Source organism: Panonychus citri, unplaced genomic scaffold (assembly GCF_014898815.1).
Source record: "Panonychus citri isolate SS breed McGregor unplaced genomic scaffold, ASM1489881v1 Contig00002, whole genome shotgun sequence".
NCBI lineage: Eukaryota > Metazoa > Arthropoda > Arachnida > Trombidiformes > Tetranychidae > Panonychus > Panonychus citri.
The window spans coordinates 127,219-142,037 of NW_026515407.1; the positions used below are offsets into that span (position 1 = coordinate 127,219).

A 14,819-nucleotide genomic window follows, 5' to 3' on the forward strand; every position below is an offset into this window, starting at 1 on the left:
TCGTAAGTATGAAAACATTACAAGTTTATTGAAATCAAGTTCAGAGTCACACACAAATGAATTGATGTTGTTCATGTATTCACATCATTTGTTTCCCAAATTAACAGTATCATCACAATTACTATTTATTAACAATCATCTGTCCAAATTTGTCTCTCTCTCTCTCTCCTTTATCCCTTCCACTCTTTCCCATTGTGATTACTCCATGATTGGTGATGATTGTTAAACTATCATCATCATGAACAGGATTCAGCTGAACAATTTAAAAGCTCTAAGCTTATTTTCTGATTGTTCACAAGCTTTTAGAATAATATCATTTAAAAAAGAGAGTAAAAAATGAAGGTTAGTTTACTATTATTTTTATTCTTTTCTCTCTTCCAAACGATCAACCTTTTCTCTTTACACCGAATACAGAAATTGGAACAGCCTGATTAAAGATTGTTGTTGTTGGGATGTTGTTTGTGTTTCCTCTCATCATCATCATCATTTTATTTTTTTAATTCTCTTCTTTCCTCTTTATTTTTTCTTGTATATCTTTCATCTCTCTCTCTCTCTCTCTCTCTCTCTCTCTCTCTTTATCTTCCATCAACCTGCCAAACACACAGAGAAAGAAAAGAGAGGGGTTTACTCACTTTTCTCTCTTCTCTCCCTTTCCTTTCTACTTGTTAACTACTTATTCTTTTTTTTATTTTGTTTCTCTTTTTCTCTCTCTCACTTTTCTCTCCCTTGTTTTCAATCCGAGTCTCTCCTTTTTCTCCAATTTTTCCAAGTAACTGTGTTATCCTTTAATTCAACTAATTAATCAGAAAACTACCTTTGTGTTATATTAATAGTTTTCTTCACAATGTAAGTAGCCTTCCGAAAAATACAAACTACTTGTTGCCAAATTGTTTTGGAAAAATCATCGTTTGGTTACTCTCTTTTCCCTCTTTCTCTCTTTCTTTCTTCTCTTACTTTTCTCTGTCTTCTTTTCAAGTGTGGCCACCAAAACTTGTTTAGGTTTACATGTACATATCTATGACAACTACTTCTAACACTACTTTTTAATATTGCAAAGTTGATTAAAGCTTCATCATCATCACAATTTCCATTTGTTTTGACCCCTTACCTCTCATCCATTTTGATTTCTTCTTCTTCTTCTCTCTCTCTCTCTTCACTAATTCTATTCTATTTTAACTCTAAAGTGTTTCCAACTATCACATTCACTGGTTTCTTTTTTTTCTCATTGTTTATTTTCTCTCTTTCTATTTTCTTTCTTTTTCATGGATTTGGTTCTTTCTCACCTTATATTCTTGGAATACCCTCTTCAGTTATGGATACACTCATGCTGTTAAATTGTAATTCTATAACCACCAACATCACCGTCATCACCTTGATCGTCATCAAACTTGAATCATCATCACCATGGGCCTTTTACCAATAGAGTTTACCGATTGCCTTACAGATTCACCTTATTTCAGGGAAAATCTTCATGCTCATGAAAGAGAATTGGATTGTACCTCACAACAAATCAAAGGATTAATACGAGATGTTAATCATCTATTACAAGCGGCTTCAGCTCTTTCAGGTGCCCAAAGAAAATTGGCCAATAGTTTGAGTCATTTTAAATTTGAATGTATCGGTGGATCACAAACCGATGATGAAATTGTCATCGCTCGTTCCCTCAAAGAGTTTGGACGTTATCTAAATTCAATTGAAGATGAAAGAGATCGAATGCTTGACAGAGCCTCAGCGACCTTTATAAAGCCGATTGAAAATTTTCGCCGTGATCACATTGGAAGTGTTAAAGAAGGAAAGAAAAAATTTGACAAAGAAACAGCAAAATTTTGCCAAAGCTTAGAAAGGCATTTAAATTTATCCACCAAAAAAAGTGAAAATCACCTTCAAGAAGCTGATGCCACCCTGTTGATGGAACAGCGTCATTTCATTTCGGCCTCACTTGAATATGTCTGCAAATTACAAGAAGTACAAGAAAGAAAAAAATTCGAATTCGTCGAAACTGTGAGAATCATTCATTTCTCAACACATGAAAACAATCACTTATCGTCTCCATCAGAGTTTGTTGATAACATAAAAAAGTCAAACTTGACACTGATGTTGACAATATGACGATTTACTCCAAAAACAACGATCAAATTGATGAGTTTACTTACCTTTTCTTTCATATTTTTTTTCCTTCTCTCTTCCTATCAGATTCTAAGCTTCATGTACGGTTGGTTAACATTTTATCATCAAGGTAATTTATATAATTAACTTATTTCCCATAATTAACATCGGATTAATTTTCCTTCTTCACTTTTTTTTCTTGTTTCTTTTTTTCCATTCACCATTCAGGCCACGAAGTTGCCCAAGATTTTAAATCATTCATGAGAGATCTACAAATACGCCTTCAAAGAGTGAGTTTAATTTTCGATATTTTTTTTTCATCTCCCTCTCTCTCATAGAGAGAAAAAGGAAATGTAAACTTTTTCTGATGTTATATCCATCCAGTCAATTCTAATTACTATGACCAGTAATTACTTGATGATGATGTAAACGATTACCAGTTACAATGTCTACCAATCATGCAATTAACAGTAAAAAAATTTACTGTTATTTCCTACATGAAAATGTACACAAATCACATTATTACCTTTACAACCTTCGTAATTTATTTTTGTTAACATTGAGATACTAGTAATTGTTGCCATTAATGGCTTTTGATTATGAGAAGATTTGTTTTTAGACTCTAAACTAGTTAGATTGATTTTGATTAATCATATTAATTTGCTTCACTAAATCAATAATTTAGTGCTTTTTTTATTTATATATTTGAGCTGCATGCAAATCAATCCAACGGATATGATAAAAATCAATGGAAATCCTGCTTTTCAATCAAATAATGTGATCGTTGATAAATTTTATTATTTACATGAAATAATTAGCAAATTTTTTTATCTATTTTACTCAGAAAATTTAATCTCCATCTGATTGGTCAGCTAATTTCCAACCTGATTGTTGTAATTTGATTTAAAGATTTACCTGTAAATCATAGATGATCCTTTCTAATCGTTAATTGTTATGATTTTATGCAATATCGATTAGAAAAGCACTTTGATAATCAACATTGAAACAAGAAAATCTTCCTCTTCATGAGATCTGATCGCTTGTTTTCAATTTACTTCTCAATGATATAAATGATGATAATGACTCATCTTCATGATGATCGTCATCAAACAATTGTTGATATATCAGATTTCACTCATCATTTATCATCTTATTTGCATTAAAACCGTTTGTGTGTAGTTGTTTGTATCATTTGAATTCAATTATAAATAATTGTCTTGATTAACCATTGAAACCTTTTCTCTTTTCATCCTCCATCACCTCATCAGACCAGAGAAAACTATGAAGCCACACAGAATGAGACCCAAAATCTAATGAAGAAGATGCTTGAAGTACGAAAAAATGTAAGTTCATGATGTTCTTTATAATTAGTATAATCAAAGAAGAAGAAAAAAGAAAGAAAAAAAAAGATAATTCTAATGACGATGATCATTACTTTAAGTGGTTACGATTCCTGAATGAAAAATCAGCCCTGAAAATGCTGCTTATCATCATGAAGATGCTGAGTTTGTAATGTTATCTTAATCTTTCTTCCTTCTTCTTTCCTACCTGATACTTGACCGATTTTACTACTACATTTATCCTCTTCTATGAGATGTTATACTTTTAGTACTTTTCCTTACAATTTGTGTACACCTTTCATCCAATTGTTTATCACTTTTTCATTTTCCACAAAAAGAAAACTTTTTCCCATAGTTTTTCACCATGGAAATTTCATAATAATTTCAATTATTTCTCATTTTCTTTTTCATTTAATCTTCTCTCTCTCTCTCTCTCTCCATCTCTATCTGACCATCAAAACAACATTCCAGAAACCTCAAGATCCCGGTTCTTTGAATAAAATGTACACCAGAGAAGGTTATTTATTTCTAATGGAAAAGAGTAAGTTATCTTCTTCCTCCTCCTCATCATTCCCATCTAATATAATCTTATTTACATGTTCTTTTGAAGAGAAAAAAAAACTTACCTGAACTTCTTAGATGATTATCTTTAATTATTCAATCCATTTTAAAATAGCATCACTTTTTTATCATCATCTCTCATCTTAATCTCCTATATCTTTTATCTTCTTGCCCTTTTTTTCCGCATCTTTTTGTGTTGTCACATTCACAGAGGCTTTTGGTACAACTTGGATTAAAACATTCTGTCAATACCAAAAGGAATGCCGTCGATTTACAATGATTCCATATAATCAAACTGTTGGTAAAATTGTAAGTTAATCATTACATTCTAATCTTACAATTAACTAATTGACTTCCGGCAATTAGTTTTCTCTTCCATCTTGTACCCTTTTTCCTTTGTATATTTTTGCACTTCCCTCCACTTGTCATTCACTTATTCTTATTCTTATTCTTGTTTGTAATTTTTTCTCTTCAATAATTCCTCTTTTTCTCATATCTTTCTCGATTTTCAGGGTAATAAAGAGACTGTGACCCTGAAAGAATGTATTAGACGAATGTCCGATTCCATTGAGAAAAGATTCTGTTTTGATATAACACCAGTCGATAAACCGGCTACCTATACATTCCAAGCGCTAAGTGAAGAGGACAGGAAATTATGGCTCGATGCCATGGATGGTAAGGACCCGATTCAATTGAACAGTGTCACTAGTACCCAAGGAGGAGGAACGGGTGTTCTAGGAAAGGGTCAAACAAATGTCCAGCAGGAGCAATATCAGTTGGATGATTTGGGTTTTGCTTTTGTGAGAAAATGTATACAAGTCATTGAATCTCGGGGATTAGAGGATCAAGGATTATATCGTGTTGGCGGTGTGAGCTCAAAAGTAGCCAAATTAATGCAGCTTGCTTTGGATAGAAGAAAATTAAACTCTGATGGTGAATTAGTTCTTGAAGTGGATAATTCAGATGAATGGGAAATTAGAACAGTTACCAGTGCATTGAAAAACTATTTTCGCAATTTACCTGAGCCATTGATGAGTTTTAAGTTTCACAATTTTTTCATCGCTGCAGCAAGTGAGTTGTTTTCCCTTTTGGCTGGTTACATGAATGATTTTTGTTTTCTAATTTGTTTTTCTAATTTATTCTTACCTTGAAAACAGAACAAGAAAATAAGGATAAAAGAATCGATGATATTCACGATTTGGTACATAGATTGACGAAACTCAATTTTGAAATGTTACATTTGTTGATGACACATTTGGCGAAGTAAGAATTGTTCGAACTTTCAATCATCTTGATGTTTTAATTGTTCTATTTTTATTTCATTTTCCACAGAGTTGCCAATAACTCACAGAAAAATCTAATGAATGTGTGCAATCTTGGTGTTTGTTTTGGACCCACTCTATTAAGACCAGAGGAAGAAACTGTTGCCGCAATCATGGACATTAAATTTGGTAATGTGGTTGTCGAGATTCTCATTGAAAACTGTGATAAAATTTTCACCACCAAACCTGAAATGAACAAAGATCAAGCAATTTATCAACACTCTCATTATTCAATTGCATCAGTGGCTCCAAGTATTAATTATCCTCGATGCCAGAAATGATTGATTCAACCAACACTCAAGGAAACTCTAATCTTTACATGAGAGTCGGTGGTGTCCCACCTTATCATGACTCGAATTCTGTAAATTTAGCTGGAACCTATGCAACGGTACCTTCAAGAGGTGGAATCACATCTAATTCAGTTCACCGAAGTAGTAGTCACGATCAATTGTCTCAACAAGTACAATATCGGCCAATTGTCCGGCCAACAATTTATAATTCAAATTCAACAACTCATCCTCCTTCCGGTATTACATCATATCCATCTCATCCCAACATGTATCAACAAACATCTCACCGATTACCAATCCTTTCAAATCCTAACGGACCTCAGGCCAATCGATCGATTCGTCCGTTAGCTGTTTTCAATCCATGGAATAGTCAACCAAATATGATGCAACATAACATGGAAAACAATCCAAGGAAACCGCGACTGTCAACAACGTCCGAAGGTAAACTTTTCCCATTCCATCTTCTTTTTTGCACAATCAATCGATCAATTGATCGCAATCATCTTCATATACTTTTTTTCTCAAGTGTTGTTGTCTATTTTCAGTTTAATTAACCTTGACCTTATTTCAAGTTCTGTCCTGAATTTGCTTCATAAGCTTTTTCATGAACATTTTTTGAACTAATAGTTTTCTCAATCTACTCGTCATCGTCTTCATCATTGAAAGTTGTCAATTAAATTTATTTTTGTATCTGATTGTTCAGCTAAAGGATTATTCAATTTTCGTTTTATTGTTCTCGTTGAAAAGAAAACAGGAGAGAAACTCTAATTATACAATTAACTTTTCAATCAATGAGATGACATGAAAATAATTAACATTATATTTAATTCAATTGTACAGTTATTGAAGAAGTGAAAACAAAAAGATCGTTTTATTAAATTTTTACTCTTGTTTATCTTGGCTAATTAAAATTTTCTTCTCTTTAATGAAGGTCAAGCCAATCAGCAGAACATTTCTATGGTTGGACCACAGCCTCTTTCCAATAGTCCAAGATCGTCACCTTCATCTAACACTCTGATTTCTTCATCTTTTAATCCATGTGGTGGTGGCGGTGGGAATGGAAGTATAAGTAGCGGCGGAGGAGGAGAATTAAAACAATCATCATCTCAACATTCATTTAATAGCAATAATTATCCATCTAATTGTGGGTCATCACCTCACAGCAATACTGACACTCCAACGGGTCGTAAGGTCAGAACACTTTATGCTTGTGTTGGTGAAAACGCTACCGAGTTAACATTCGAGCCGAACACTTTGATATTCAATGGTAAAGCCAAAATTGACACAAATTAAACATGAAATTAAATTCTAATCACAATTATCTTTTTTCCTTTCAACAGTTCGACCCTCAAGAGAACCCGGTTGGCTCGAAGGGACTTACAATGGTAAAGCGGGCCTAATACCGGAAAATTATGTCCAGTATGTTGATTAACTTTCTGCTCAACTTACATGGTGATCTGATGTGTGACCTATTCAACTATGGGATAATCACTAACTCTATTTTCAAAATATTTTGCTACCTCTTGATTATCCTTCTAATTGGTTACCTGATTTCATCTTCAATGCTGATTACGTTGTTTTAATCCTCGAATCTAATTCCAAGACAAATTGATGATATCAAGCAACTAATAGAAAGAACAAATAAGCAATTATAACTGATGGAAATAAATCAATCAACGTTGATTAAACATTTTACCCAAAACTTCAATGAGAAAACAAACAAACGACCAAAATCTGATGGAAAACAAATTTGGTACCCAAACCATTTCTACGGCACTTTTGGAGGCCATTTTTATTTTTGCTATTTATGAATAAGAAAACAAATAGATTTATATTATAATGCTATTATATGTAATTGATTTGATTGTAAAACATGAATATTATTTAATCAAATAAGCAAAAAAAAACAGAAAGAAGATAAACAAATGATGAAACCAAAGGGGAGCTACAAAGTTTTTCCAAATGCAAATGTAATCATAATCATAATCATCTAATTACCATTTACATTTTGTGAATAGTTGATCATTAATTGTAAGCATTTTGATGCATCTTCCATTTTCTCGATCTCATCTTTATTTGTTTTCTCTGATTAACTATCTTCATCTGATGATCATCATTAAGGAAAATCAACTGATCATTCATTCCCTCCCTTAATTCATGCAAACACAATTAAGCAAAAAAAATACAAATTCTTATAAAAAACAAAACAGCAACAACAATAATTTGACCCAAACAAAACGATGCTATAAATATAAACAATTTACGCTTAACAAGCCAATTTAAATCTAAACAATCAACACATAATTTGTATAAATGTACTTTTATAATTAACTTGAAATCAATTGAATATAAAAAAACATAAAATTTTCTTCAATTTTTGTTTTCTACTCTTTTTTTTTAATTTTCATGAAAATTTAAATTAATTCGGTTAAGATTCTTAGAGACAATCAGTAAACAATCAATACTTTCCACTGGAATCATGGTTACCAGATGTGTGTCTTAAAAAGGCAACAAAATGCAAAAGATAATTGAAATTAAAATAGTCTATGTAAGTAAATTATCATCCCCATGGAACCATCATCTTCATCTTCATCTTCATCCTCATCACATTTCTCTTTCTTTTAGTTACATGGACCTAATTTGGCGATCATCCAGATCTTTGTTTAGCTAAAATAAGAATCATTTTTACCATATGTCTAGAAGAAGATGCTTCTCATCATCTCCAAATTAAGAAGAGGATTTTGAGAAGAGAGGAAACAGAGAGAGAGAGAGAGAGAGAGAGAGAGAGAGAGAGAGAGAGACGATCATCCTCATCCTCATCCTCATCTTCATCTCGATCATCTTGTTGGTTTCTTTTTCTGTCTTTTCTCCTTCACTTTCCAGTTATATAAAAACTGTCGCTTCTAAACGTTGCTTTCTCTTTAATTGTCTCTATTATTCTGTGATAACAACACAATTTAATTCTAATTTGATTTCCCTCTAGTCTAGTGATTCGTAAGGACACGTACTTCTAGATAATCCATATATTCAATTAATTAATTTGTATGGAATGTAAAGAAGTATGGAGTTCTTTCGTAGAAATCAACTTTTCCATTCACAATTAACTTGTTACTTATTTGGTGATTGAAAACTAACGTTTAATCAACGAAATTTACTAAGGTAAGCTTGAAAATGTTTCGATTGTATTTTCTATTTTTTTAGTTATCAACGAATTGCAGTTCTAATTTGTACTTGTTGATACAATGTAATAGATCATGAGAAGCTGTTAAATTGGATAATTGTTCAACCAAAGAAAACTTTTTGCAACAAATGAGAGAATTTATTAATATTTTGATTATAAATTGTTTAGTTATTGTTCCAGTGTTTCGTTTGGTTAATCTACTTACAATTATGATTAAACATTCTCAAAAACAACAGAAAGTTAAATGTTCCAATGATCGTTTAATTTTGTTCACTTAGGCCAAGTTCGGATGCACATTCATTCATTTTCTTGTCCATACATTGACAAAGCTCTTTGGTCAATTGATATTTGGGTGGTTTACACTCAGGTGGTGGTGGTGGTCCTCGGTGAGGTCCACCTCTTGGTCCACCATGATGATGGGGACCATGACCATGACCATCTCGGTGGGGCTTACAAGGTGGACCATCTTGTGAGTCTGGTTCATCATCAGAAGACGATGGAGTCGATTCATCATCGGCTGTCACTAAACTCGTAACAATACAAAGTAGAAATAAACAAAAATAAGGATTAATTGACATTTTCGATGTAAAATTAACACGAGAAAACAATTTGATGTTAATTGTTTGTCACTTTTAAATAGTTTGTAAACTAGTTCTGTAATAATTACCTCCTTTTATATATAAAATTTGATTAATAATAAACCTGCTGATTAAATATTGAATAAACTAATCAACAAATGAAGTTTTTTTCTCATAAGAATATAAAAAACAAGGTAATCAATATTAATTTGTGAATAGTAAACATTGTTACTAATTATTAGAATGGTAAATGATCAATTGTTACAGTTGATATTGTATTTTCCTCCTCGATAATGATATCCAACTCCAATTGAAACAGCGTAAATTGTGATGATTTAATTTTTCTAATGAATGGATTGTCATCAATCTTATCGATGAAATTAGTTGATTGAAAATTAACAACAAAAAATAACGAAAGAGGATAATTAAATTAAATACAAACTTTTGAAAAGTAATAACTTTAAATTCACACAGAGGATCAGCTCATATGATTGTATTACCAAAAGGATGTTTGTAAACTGATCAGAACAATTAAAATAGAAAATGATTGAAAATTGATCAGGAAAACATTTTCTTCATGAAACTGATTCTTTCCTTCATATCCTTAGATGCAGACCAACTTGATAGAAATGTTTTGTTTCAATTGACCATCTAAATAATCACTATTAACGTGCAATTATGATTAAACCCTTTTGTTAACCATTCAAATAGAAAACAATTAACAGGATCTGTGCCTTAATTGTTACTTGATATCTTTGTTGTAACCAACAGGAAGAGCCAAAAATTGTAAACCAAATCCTAGGCCATGGAAAAACAAACAAATAAAACAAAACAAAAACAATCAACGAAAAAATCAACCAGATTGCTTAATCGAATACGAAGAGACAATTAGCAAAATACAAAAAAAGAACATGGAAAAACCAAATGACAGAATCTGAGCCATGTATTAATTGTTAACGATAATCTAAGAAATTACTTACCGATTGAACTAAATGAATAAACTAACCGATTCCCTTAGAATTAACGATCAAGATTGTTGTCAACAAATCGACTCTAGTTAAACACTTCGATGATCCATTGAGTTGGATCGAGTTCAAAGGAGATTTACAAGAGAAACTCTCATCTAAATGATGAACAATAAACAACAATTTAAGATGAAAAGAGAAACAATTAAATTAGACTACAAGCAGAGCGTGAAAACGACTCATCGCTTATTATGTAAAAGGCCAGAAAGGGTTAGAGAGGAAAAAAAAGAAAGAAAAATGAACCAATAAGAATCGAAGGCGGGAAACGAATCGTAAATGGAACTAATTGTTGACCAGATGCTCTCTCACATTGTCTCTTGAAAAGGGAAACGGAAAAACATAAATTATATTGGAATTAAAATAGTCTCTGTAATGTGAGTACATTTATTATCTTCTCTCTTCATCATCTTCTCCATCTTCTTTTCTCTGGCGATTTTCCAAATTCTCTTAATCTCTGTTTAGCTAAAATGCGAATCTTTTTTCCACCATATGTCTAAAAAGAGCGAAACAAGTGATGTGCCTTGATCATCATCTCCAAATTAAGATGAGGATGAGGAGGAAATTGTTGGTTCCAAGACAAGTTCCCGTTCATCTTCATCTTCATCTTCATCTTCCTCTGTCATCCTCATCTTCATCTCGATCATCTTGTTGGTTTCTTTTTCTGTCTTTTCTCCTTCACTTTCCAGTTATATAAAAACTGTCGCTTCTAAACGTTGCTTTCTCTTTAATTGTCTCTATTATTCTGTGATAACAACACAATTTAATTCTAATTTGATTTTCCTCTAGTCTAGTGATTCGTAAGGACACGTACTTCTAGATAATCCATATATTCAATTAATTAATTTGTATGGAATGTAAAGAAGTATGGAGTTCTTTCGTAGAAATCAACTTTTCCATTCACAATTAACCAACGTGCTCTTTTGTGTTACATGTGATCAAATTGATAATCATCTTTGGTGTTGGTTATGATTATTATCTGGTAAGTAGATTTAAAGATTGGACATAACGAAGTACTTGTAATGGGTTTCGTTCAATCAACTTTTATAATTCCATGTGCTTCATTCAATCTCATTCAGTCTTCTATCAATCCACTGGGTAATCGTTCAAACAATCAAATATAATCAACGATTTTCAGTGTATCTGATCAAATTTGAAAGATCATTTGATTTACTCGTTTGCTAATAAAGATCGTTTCTCTATTGATCGTTTTCAATTATCCAACATTCATCTTAACTGGTTAATTAAATTAGGTCAATTCTCTAAACTATTAACGATTCTTGCTCGAATTTAAAACAACAAACTCAATTAAATAAGCGATTCAGTCGATAGAAATATCGACATTCGACATTAAAATTAAAATCGTCGCAAAAATAATTCTAATATTGACCGATTATCAATAATTAAATGATCTCTTGGTTCGATATTGTTAACTTAATAATCGAAACTTAATTTTGTTCTCATTTTTTCCAATTAGATGATCGATTTTATATCGTCGCTCATTTGGTTTGAAAAGAAGACCGATAATCAATTCATCTAATTGTCATTACAATTGAAAAAACAAACCTGATTGATCATCCACAAAGCAAACAATTAGCTAAACACCAAAAAGTGCCAATTCCATGAATCAACAATGAAAACATTGAGAATCTTAATTCTCGCATGCGAATCAAGCAATTTAATGATTTCTAGTGTTAATCAGAGTTTCACTTAGAAACACCTAATTAACGTGATGGGGGAATATTAATTAGTGTAAATATTTGATTATGAGGTGAAAGTGAATAAAGTGGATTAAAGTAATTAATTAATTTCCAGGTAATTTCCCTTGGATTCATTTCCTTTATAAATTTGGTTAATTTACTTCTCATCGTAATCGTTTTAACAATAAATTGAATCGTAATTAATGAGGGAGCCACGAAAATATTGACTTATCAATGAAGTTTTAATGTAAATGTTTTTTTCTTATATGTACACACACTTGTTGATGGTTTAATTGTGTTGTAATAATGTTAATTGTAATGATGAGCAAACAAACACCATGAGTGATAATCATTAGAAAAAATTGAAATGATGGAACATGAAACGAATTGATTAGGAAAAAAGTGAGAAAAGAGAGAGAGAAAGAGGAGGAAAGAGAGAGAAGATCAATTTAGGATGACAAAGATTTTCTTTCTACTACCAGCAGACACCAATACATTGTAATGAGACAATCAAGATAAATTGTTTACGATCAATTGTCAACAAGTAATGAAGAAAATTCATTTTCTTTTTCCATTCTGGTTCTCTGAGATTTTCTCCTTTGGTCTGATTTTTTTTTTGTTGTGTGCGCGTAGTGGTGGTTAATTGTTCCATTCGTTTAATCCAGATAATTATCTTCCAATGGTGATTGAGCCTTTGTGCTTTAAAGAGGTTTTAATCATAGCCTAAAGTCAGAGATTAAATTGAAAGGTAGATATGAAAGGTCAAGAATTTTTTCTCTGGTGTTGAATTTAGTTAAGAAAAAGGGGGAATTCGAATGACCAATTTTGTGGTTAACATTGCTCGCTATTGCTTTTTAGCTTCTTAGAGAGGTGATGATTAAATGCTTATAGTGAAAAGTTGATTATGAAGCAGATCATTTAAAGAGGGAGAGAAAGATAAAATAGCAAAGGTGGGAGAGTTTAAGGAAATCAAAGAGGTTGATGAAAAAGGAAACAATAAGAAGAGACAGAGAAAGACAATGAAAATAGATGGAAAAAAGTTGAATACAAGTGTTTACTGTTGATTGTTGATTAAACTACTTCATAATCTTTCTTGATACTGTGAGCAAATGCACATGATAATATGAAACCAAGCAATTGAATAACAGCTACACCGATGAGGATACCACCGATTGGACCATAGTATTTAATCATCAAGTCCCAAAGCTTGTGAGCACATCCATCTTTGAAAGCATCAGCAGAGCTGCAAGTTTCATTGTTGGTAACTCCAGTAAAAGGAGATGAGTATCCATCAAATACTGCAGCTGAACCCGAAGATGTAGATCCAGGGGTAGACATTGATAGATTAATGGCTGATTTAGATTTGAGTTTTCCACAACAAGATAAGGGAAGTTTGTCACCAAATTGGCTCTCATAATCGGTATAATTGTAGGCTCCACAGCATTTAACATTCTTTTGTAAATCATCAATAATCTTGTTGGTTGTTGAATTATCAGAGTCCCATTGATATTCATCAATGTATTTACGCATTCCCTTGTAAGCCATTTCTTCTACCTTGTTACTATAAAGGAAGGCAAGGGTTCCAACAGCAACTTCAATGGCGATAATGATGAGAAGTAGAATACCATAGGAAATGAGCATACAATTGTTTTCTCTTAGAGCACCCCAACAACCAAGGAAAGAGATGATCAGTAAAAGAATTGAAGCAGCGATCATAACAATTAAATGGCGATTATCAACATCCAATATCTTCTCTGCTGATTCAGGCATTCCTATGGCTCGTACACAAAGAGTAATGATACCAATGGATGACAAGAAAAAGGCAAAATTGAAAACACCAAGAATATATTTTACACAAGACATTCCTCCTTGAACCATTTTGATTTATGTTTCAACGATCAACACAGACACAGAAAGTGAGTAGTAATTAGCAATTAAAACAAAAGAAAAGTAAGTAAAAAATTCAGATCAATTGTTGATTAATGACCAAAACAAACACCAAGGAAATTTAATTGTTAATCTTTGGGCGTCTTTTTATTTGTTTGCTCCTCTAATTGGGGGAAGAAAAGTTAATCTTTTTTTTTCTTTTGGCGCCACATTTGAATTTTCATTTTCTAACAAAGGAAAACATTAATTCTGGTTAACCATTTAGTTTATTGTTTTTAATTCAAAATTTAGAATAGAACAAATTGTTACTGATTATGTGATATTGACTTTTGATGGTAATGATGATTAGTTGATTGTTCTGTGTGTTAATCTTCAATCTTTTCTGGTGGTGGTCCACAAGGTTGAACAAGCTTTTCCATTAGATTAAAGCTGACTCTTGCTTTTGACTCATTCTCGGCAATAGAAAAGTAGTTAATTATATCAAAATGGCCCAAATAAGATGCATTGGTATCTCGATGTTGATTAACTAACCATTCGTATTTACTTGAATCAGCATGACCAGTACCAATGTATTTAGATTGTAAATGTTCAAGTTGAGAATGGATATTATATCTTTCACTCATAGTTGCTTCTGATTCTGATTCTGTTTCGGTTTATCTCTTTGATTGGGTCCAAGTTTTATTTAACTAAAAAGAAAAGAGATAATAATGGAAATAATTTAAAGATGAAGAATTAGTTTAAATTAATTAAGAAAAATGTTCACTTCGTATCTGTACACAAGATAATTTCTTGCTTCTTGTGCTCATCGGAAAGTTTTAGTAATCATTACAAT

At 31.9% G+C, this 14,819-nt stretch overlaps 2 protein-coding genes across 2 annotated transcripts; one reads left to right on the forward strand and one right to left on the reverse strand.

Annotated features, from left to right (window-relative positions):
- The first annotated feature begins 989 nt into the window (after positions 1 to 989).
- LOC128386758 (rho GTPase-activating protein 26-like) lies at positions 990 to 7,993 on the forward strand. The gene is given in 12 exon segments (XM_053345835.1): positions 990 to 2,001; positions 2,194 to 2,236; positions 2,335 to 2,396; positions 3,375 to 3,449; positions 3,918 to 3,987; positions 4,219 to 4,316; positions 4,520 to 5,078; positions 5,165 to 5,270; positions 5,340 to 5,593; positions 5,596 to 6,060; positions 6,551 to 6,886; positions 6,960 to 7,993. Coding segments are annotated over 12 exon segments (2,757 nt in total). The 5' UTR covers positions 990 to 1,404; the 3' UTR covers positions 7,052 to 7,993.
- A 4,330-nt stretch (positions 7,994 to 12,323) lies between these two features.
- Positions 12,324 to 14,315, reverse strand: LOC128386917 (CD63 antigen-like). The gene is made up of 2 exons (XM_053346035.1): positions 13,149 to 14,315; positions 12,324 to 12,823 (listed from the first exon to the last, which is right to left on the reverse strand). Exon 1 carries the CDS (start codon positions 13,976 to 13,978, stop codon positions 13,172 to 13,174), a length of 807 nt encoding a protein of 268 aa, XP_053202010.1. The 5' UTR covers positions 13,979 to 14,315; the 3' UTR covers positions 12,324 to 12,823; positions 13,149 to 13,171.
- Between the last annotated feature and the right edge of the window lie 504 nt (positions 14,316 to 14,819).

What these genes read in the sequence shown, in the direction of transcription:
- LOC128386917 (XM_053346035.1), bottom strand. Translation starts at nt 13,978, where the DNA reads ATGGTTCAAGGAGGAATGTCTTGTGTAAAATATATTCTTGGTGTTTTC.